Source organism: Manduca sexta, chromosome 11 (genome assembly GCF_014839805.1).
Source record: "Manduca sexta isolate Smith_Timp_Sample1 chromosome 11, JHU_Msex_v1.0, whole genome shotgun sequence".
In the NCBI taxonomy this organism is placed as follows: Eukaryota; Metazoa; Arthropoda; class Insecta; order Lepidoptera; family Sphingidae; genus Manduca; species Manduca sexta.
The window spans coordinates 13,701,369-13,708,987 of NC_051125.1; the positions used below are offsets into that span (position 1 = coordinate 13,701,369).

Here is a 7,619-nt window from a genome sequence, read left to right on the forward strand (position 1 = left end):
TTTACAGAATAGCTCTACAGCTTCTTTAATTCTTAGAGCCGCTCATGACCCGGCCGAGACCGATATCCGAAAGCAGTCTTTATTTTGTTGTAAATTAGCACCTTTCATAGTACTCATGCAAATTACTAGATTACATAAGCGGTTACTTTCACTACACTTTCCTTTAGCTATTGTGTGGCTTATCCTCGTTTTCACCAACCTTACCCAAGGGTCTAACGGATGTCAAGTGTGGTTCCGTAAAACGAGCTTTAGCACTGAGAGGATGGACAGCAATAAAATGTATATGAATACCTAGCTTTTGCGGTTCGCGGCTTTGCCCGCGTGAAGGAGTTTTCGGAATATTTTTTCCGACTTACTTGATATGTATATTATTAATATTATATTATGACCAAATTACACAAAATCATTATAAATTATAGCCTATGTGTTATTCAGATGTAAAACCAATATTACTGTCAAGTTTCATCCAAATCCGTTCAGTAGTTTTTTCGCGAGGAACAAACATACATACATACATCCATCCTCACAAACTTTGGCATTTATAATATTAGTAGGATTCGCCGGTTAAAACTGATATCTAGGTATGTAAATAAAATATTGGTCCTCTATATACAGGATTGTTGTATACGAGTCTTTCAGCACTAGGACGCGCCCTGAGATCGTCAATGCCACCTCCCGTTTAAATCTACTTTAAAACCCCAATTTGATTAAGGGCTAAATAAAACAAACAATATTAATTAGGTAAATATATTTTAATAGTAACCTTAACATAGATATTGTAAATCTGTCAAACGCTATCACTTTCGTAGAGCCGTATTAATAAACCGATCTCACTTTTGAGTTAGATCTTAAGTAGACATTCAACGTATTCAATTATAAACAAAACTTGAGCCGTCATCCAAACGCCAGCTGAGTCGGCGCGGTCTAGTGTCAAAATTTATCATATACTATGACTCAAGATATCACTTGAGATGTTGTTAATGTCTGTTTATGAAAAAGCCTCAATCAACTCTTACTTGTCACGAATGATATCGCACTTCAGAGCGATATTGAGTAGTAGCATCTATTAATATGGCCCTGAGAGACAGATTTGATCATTGATATGTCCATTGTTAAGGTGTTAAATTAACTTAAAGTTAGTTACAACTAATAGCGAGCTCTCCTGCTCTTGTTGCGCACGTGGTTCGCGAGGCACAGACCGAAAACCACTGCCACAAGCTGAAAAAAAAACAACACAGATTAAAATAAATAAAAAATCCGATATGGCAATAAAATAGCAGGTCGGTGTGGACGTCTTTGTGGAAGAATCTTGTAAAATTATGTGACGAATGAGCATACACATTGGAAATAACGTTGGTAATTCTTAATATAAACATTATCATTATAATGAGTGTCCCAAATACATAAATACTGAAAAGAGATTATGTTATCTCATTGTATGTATGTTTTTTTTACCACTTTTTCTTTACGTCAAATAGTTTCGAAAATTAAAAAGACGATATTGAAATAGGTTAATATTTGATTAGACATATTTATCAATGAGATCCTTCATTCGAAGAGTTATTGGTATACTACGCGGGATGAATTAATTAATTACAATTTCGCTTACTATAAGAACTTGCACGAGATGGATAGCCTTCAAATTAATTATAAAAAAGATAAAAATAATATTTTAATTTTGATTTGTTATAATTTATATGTATTACTAACTGACCTTGAAGACTTCGACTAGGTAAATAAATTAGCAATCTGCATAATGTACGGATAAGGTGTAAGTACGTATACAGTGTGTTAGTTCGTTTATGTGGAGCTAACACCACATAAGAAGAGTCTCTATTTCGGTAAGTTAAGAGTTAACTTACCGAAATAGAGACTTAATGACCCGTCATCTTTCCAATATTTGAAAATAGAATTTGAAGATTGTATAATTATTGTTTTATAACTAACTGAAATTATTTAATAAACGTTAATAAACTATCGCGTTATCTACCTCTATATGTTATAATATGTTAACATCATAATATTATAACTACAATTTTTCTACGTCCTCATAGAAAATGAAGTGAAGAAAATTTGTTGCGCCTCTGCCTAACCCCGTAACAACTACGTGAGGAACCTCTAACACGCTGTATAGATTACCTCAATGGCGACAACCACGATCGCCACCACTCCGATGACCAGACCGAATGTGTTGAAGAAGTCTTGCAAGATGCCGTTGCAGCCGGAGAAGTTGTCGCTGCTGACAATGTTGCAGGGAGGGGACGCACAGCAGGTGTCCGGCAGCTTCAGGTTGAGATAGGAGACGGGACCCGCGGGACCACAGCATTGGAACTGGAGGAAGAATGTACACGGTCACTACTAATCATCAGCTACAGACAGTCCACTGTTGGACATACATCGAACCTAAAGTTTTCTATCTGTTAAAATTGGCCTGCTTCCAACGAGTTCCTGCGACCTTTATCAAGTCCACCTTGTCCTAGCGCTGTACTGACGGTAAGTGTTTTAATATTAAACATATTATTATTAATTAATGTCGCTTGTGGTCGAATCGATTATTTCTCGTGTAGAGTTGGTAAGGACGAAGGAGTGTTTGTACCTACCGATCATGGGACGAGAAACTCAAACTGACGTCATTAGACTATAACATTTTGTAACAAAATATATATGTGTTTACTTTACCTGTATGTACTGATACATGTGCATAATTTTGTGCATAATCACGGCAGAGTATCATACAATTCAATGTTCTTACTAAATCTACACAATACAGTGTGGCGTCATACACCAGGAAATAAAACCTTGCGACATTAAATATTTAGTATTAATTATAAACAGTTTACTTGCCACATACCAGACGCCCGTCTCTAAGAAACTGAAGAGTTCGCGAACAATACAGCATTCAATATATTATAAACAGTTTATTCGTCACATACCAAAACGCCTGGCATCAAGTGACCGAAATCATTCGCGATAAGGCGGACGCAATATTTAGTTTTGAAGTTGGATACTCATTTTGTCTACAATCAGCCACGGAAGTAGCGGAACAAATTCAAAGCTTTAATATACTTAAATGGAAATATATGTTTTTTTTATCTAAAATAAAGTGAACCCTTTGAAATCTCTTGAAGAAAACTCGGTACTGAGAAAAGTTTAAAGGCGTTTTGAAATTTTGAATTTGTTCAGCTATATCCGCCTTGTGAGTTTCATTTCAAGTAGGACTGCAGTTATATCTAACCCTATAACAGTCATAGTTCCCTTAATATTAAATATTGTATCATTATATACTGTAAATAGTATTACTTTGTTAATTTGTATGTCAAAGGTGATGATCCGATCCTAAAATCACTTTGTTGAGGTGCAATCGGACTATGTCAACTTATTGAGAAACATTACATTAAAATGAAACTGACAGCTATCAAAGTTGGTGAAGCATCTATCATTTTCATACAAGACGCTTGAATCTTGGCGACAGCGTCAGCGCGATGCCTAATAGCAATTTATATAATGCCTGAATGCTATAAGTGATTTAAAATCATGGGAACTAAAGTTTATACGTGCGCAGCAAATCTTCACTAAATTGTCAACTGAATATTACCGTCCTCTCGATTTCATGGAATCCGATGGGATCCCTGTTGAAAACCTCGTTCAACCACCGCGGGATTTCTTGCACCACGTCGTCCAACTTCACGAAGATAAGCACGGCCAGCGTGAGTTTGAGGACCATCAACACCAGCATAAAGATTGAATACTGGAAACAGGAGTTAAGGTTATCAAACAACTGAACAATTATCATTAGAAATTAATTGACCTATGTTTAACAATTTTATAATCCACAATAAATATTTTAAAAGTTATTAAATCTTCAAATCATGTCTTAGGATTTATCGTAGTATATAGTCTGGGCGGACCGTGAGGTACACGAGTGATTCCTAAACCGATAACATCGTTTTGTTCATTTTCTGACATTAATAGCCGAGTTTGGTACCGTTAAAGGAGGTTGACGCCAGCAGATGGTCTTTGTAAAAATTAAACCTTTAATTTTTAATTTAATTTTTCGACTCATTTATTAATTCTTATGTAAACTAAGTCTAAGATATAGCTATGTATTTATACTGTAACAAGTTACGATGGGGTTGTCATGTCTGCCAAAGATAAAAACCCCGAAATTAAAATTAAGACTTAAAAAATAAACCTCGTGCATTCTACACTGACGCAACAGTTTGACCTTTACGTCTTCCCCTCATTAAAGTGGATAGTCATATTATTATAAGTTTTATAACTTACAGTGACGAGCATGCAGTTGCTCTCCCTGATAGCTCCACAGCATCCGAAGAAGGCGACGACGAAGACAATCCCTCCAACCACCATAGAACTGATCGGCGCCACTTGGAAGCTGCTGTCTGTTATTAAGTTCGTGATAGCAGAGATCTGCAGCTGAACTGCAATACCAATACCAAGGAGCCCCAGGCCTGCCAACTGGAATGTACAGAAGCGTTTAATTAATTTCAGGAGTAACATAAGGTCAGTTAAAATTTATTTTAGGTAATGTATACTGAAGGTGCATTTATTATTATGTATGATTTACATTATCGAGCGTTCGGCGCTGTAAGACATGATAACTCTTAGCTGCAAAAAGCTGTTATATTAACTTTATTATGAGTAAATAAAAATGTAAAGTTTTGAAATTTGTTCAGCTATTTTTGGCTGCGTGTTCGCTATTTAGTTGGGTATAAAATATAGCAGACACCCTCGCCTTAGCCAGTCAAGTAACAAAGAGGTAAAAGTATGTAAACTTGGATGATAAATGGTAATCTATGTCAAATACTGTGTCACTAACAGGCAGAGGTATAAATGCCTATCAGCCGAAGGGTAGTGGGTTCAGTTTTCACTCATTAGTCGTCCTGAGTATGATTGTCAAAGCTGGCTGCAGCGGCATTAGTACCTAAATTCAATTAAAAACAGACTATTTGAATGCAAAAAAATTTAAACAATCATAAGTCATGCCAAGCGTCGCTATCAGCGTTGTGATAGTTGATATGAGATCAAGGTCGCGTTCTAATTGTTCATGCGCCACAATGGAAATGACCTAACGTTTCATGAGTAAGTCCCTTAATAAAAATGATTCTGAGTTATTTTTATAATCCAAATGCTGTGCCTATGCAGCGGTAACCAGCAGCTCGACTGCCAAATATATCTAATACAGACAAGGATTTGGTCTAATAACTGAATGATGAGACGAGCAAACTGCTCGTATGATGATGGCCTCATGACTGCCCATAAACAGTTGCAATACCATTGAAATAAAACTATTTAAACGGATTTTATCGCGGTTTTTATATTATTATTTTCTCGTATGAAGACATTATTTGCAATGTTGAGAACAGTCTTTTCATGAATAATATAAAAAAGGAAGATTCGGAGGCAATACGCCAAGACATTTCGTCAATTTTGCGTCAAAAGAAAATGCCGAAACCAAATCTTCCAAAACATCAATATATCGCTTTGAAGAACTTGCGATCAAGGAAAGACCTTACCATTCTCCGTGCAGATAAAGGGAATGCGACAGTAGTAATGGATACGTCAGACTACAATCATAAAATGGAACAACTTTTATCGGATGGAAGCACGTATAGAATAGTCAAATCAGACCCGACTAACAAGATATTGAAGGCTACTAGCACTTTAATAAAAATTACTCCGATAAATTAAATCTCGACGTAAACTTACTCGTTCCTTCGTGTGCAAAACCGCCTAAACTGTATGGACTGCCGAAGATACACAAGTTAAATGCTCCACTACGTCCCATTGTGAGTCAGATCGACACACCAACCTACAGATTGGCTCAGCACGTAGCAAAAGTGCTTTCACCCCTCAGAGGAAACACTAGAGCATCTGTGAAGGATTCATACGAATTTGTCAGCGACATTAAACACCTACAGTTAGCTGACAATGAAACAATGGTCAGTTTTGATGTCCAGTCTCTCTTCACGAGCTTACCATTACAAGATAGCATCAAAATTGTGTCTAAGAAGTTAGTAGATAATAACATACCTGTGGAATATGCAGAACTACTCCAACACTGCCTTACATCTGGCTATATGTTGTGGAATGATCAGTTCTATGTACAAGTAGAGGGTGTAGCGATGGGCTCCCTGTATCTCCGGTAGTCGCCGATATATTCATGGAGGACTTCGAGGAGACAGCCCTGACAACATCACCGGTCTCTCCAAAGTTTTACAAACGGTATGTAGATGATACTTTCACAATTTTACCATCGGACAAAGTATCTGCATTTTTAAATCACCTTAACTCCATCAATAATAAAATCCAATTCACTATGGAGTTAGAACACAACAAATCTCTTGCTTTCTTGGATGTTTTAGTCATTCGTAATCCTGATCAGACCTTAAGTCATACTGTGTATCGGAAACAGACCCATACTGATAAATATCTGAACGGTGAATCTCACCACCATCCAAAACAGTTAGCTACCGTGGGCAAATCATTGTTTCAGAGAGCACGAGGAATCTGTGACGAGAAACACCTGGCCGCTGAGCTACAACATGTCAAGCAAGTACTGCGAGACAACAAGCTCCAAATTCCACGCCGCCGTCACAGAGACCGAGTGAAACCAGCCACAGTTGAACGTGTTCCGGTTGTACTACCATATGTGAGAGGAGTCACCGACAAGATTGGCTACATCCTGAAGCGTGCTTCAATAAAACCTATTTCAAGCCGCCTAAGAAGATTAGTCAATTTTACCACCTGTCAAGTGCCATATACCTCTGCAAGAACCGGGTGTATACAAGATAGACTGCAACTGTGGCTCTCTTATATAGGACAAACAAAAAGAAATATAGGGACCCGCGTAAAAGAACATATAGCTGACGTGAAACACCGACGCTCTACGAAGTCTGCAGTCGCTGAACATTCTGAAGGAGGCTCCAATCATTATTTGCGATTAGACAAGCCACAAATCCTTGCCAAAGAACACCGATTCCTGCCTAGGATGATTCGCGAGGCTATTGAAATAAAAAACACCCAAATTTCAATAGGGAAGATGGTTGGAAGCTTGCACAAGCCTGGGATCCTGTTCTACATTTAATTAAATCGGATCCCAAAAGACCGGCTGCCAGACCTCAAGACACTGTGAGCTCATTCTGCGTAGATCGGACCGTCAACAGATAAAATTTTTTAAAAAGTTGTATATTTGAAAAATGTAGGTAGATATTGTAACTTTGACTTTACGGATGAACAACACCTCAGTCCCCCGTGACCATGAAGGCTGCAAAGTCTTCGAAACGTCGGGAGAAAATAATAATATAAAAAACCGCGATAAAATCCGTTTAAATAGTTTTTATTTCAATGTCTAACATTCGCGTAAACATAAGAAATCATTAGTTGCAATACCACTTTTTTATAGGTCACTGTACTGAGTTTTTCAGCGGGAGACTTTCTTTTTTATTCTAAAATACCAGTATTTACAAGGGCCATGTAACCAGTATGTGTCATATTCCGTTTTAAAGTACAATATTGCAGAGGCGGAGGGTCTTAAGCAACCATCGACTTTATATGACCCGAATAGCTAAAACCAAATGCATCAATCTAATCCAATGAAT

The 7,619-nt window shown here is 37.3% G+C and overlaps 1 protein-coding gene across 1 annotated transcript; it reads right to left on the reverse strand.

Annotated features, from left to right (window-relative positions):
* Window positions 1-731: 731 nt before the first annotated feature.
* LOC119189046 (23 kDa integral membrane protein-like) lies at window positions 732-7,512 on the reverse strand. Its single transcript, XM_037437694.1, has 5 exons — window positions 7,486-7,512; window positions 4,285-4,476; window positions 3,596-3,748; window positions 2,140-2,331; window positions 732-1,218 (listed from the first exon to the last, which is right to left on the reverse strand). The coding sequence occupies exons 1-5, from the start codon at window positions 7,510-7,512 to the stop codon at window positions 1,147-1,149; spliced, it is 636 nt and encodes a 211-aa protein (XP_037293591.1). The 3' UTR covers window positions 732-1,146.
* Between the last annotated feature and the right edge of the window lie 107 nt (window positions 7,513-7,619).

Coding starts and splice junctions, on each gene's coding strand:
- LOC119189046 (XM_037437694.1), bottom strand. CDS start 7,512: ATGACACATACTGGTTACATGGCCCTT. Junction 4,477..7,485: donor ATACTGGTTACATGGCCCTT/GTAAATACTGGT, acceptor TGTACATTCCAG/TTGGCAGGCCTGGGGCTCCT. Junction 2,332..3,595: donor TCCATGAAATCGAGAGGACG/GTAATATTCAGT, acceptor TTCTTCCTCCAG/TTCCAATGCTGTGGTCCCGC.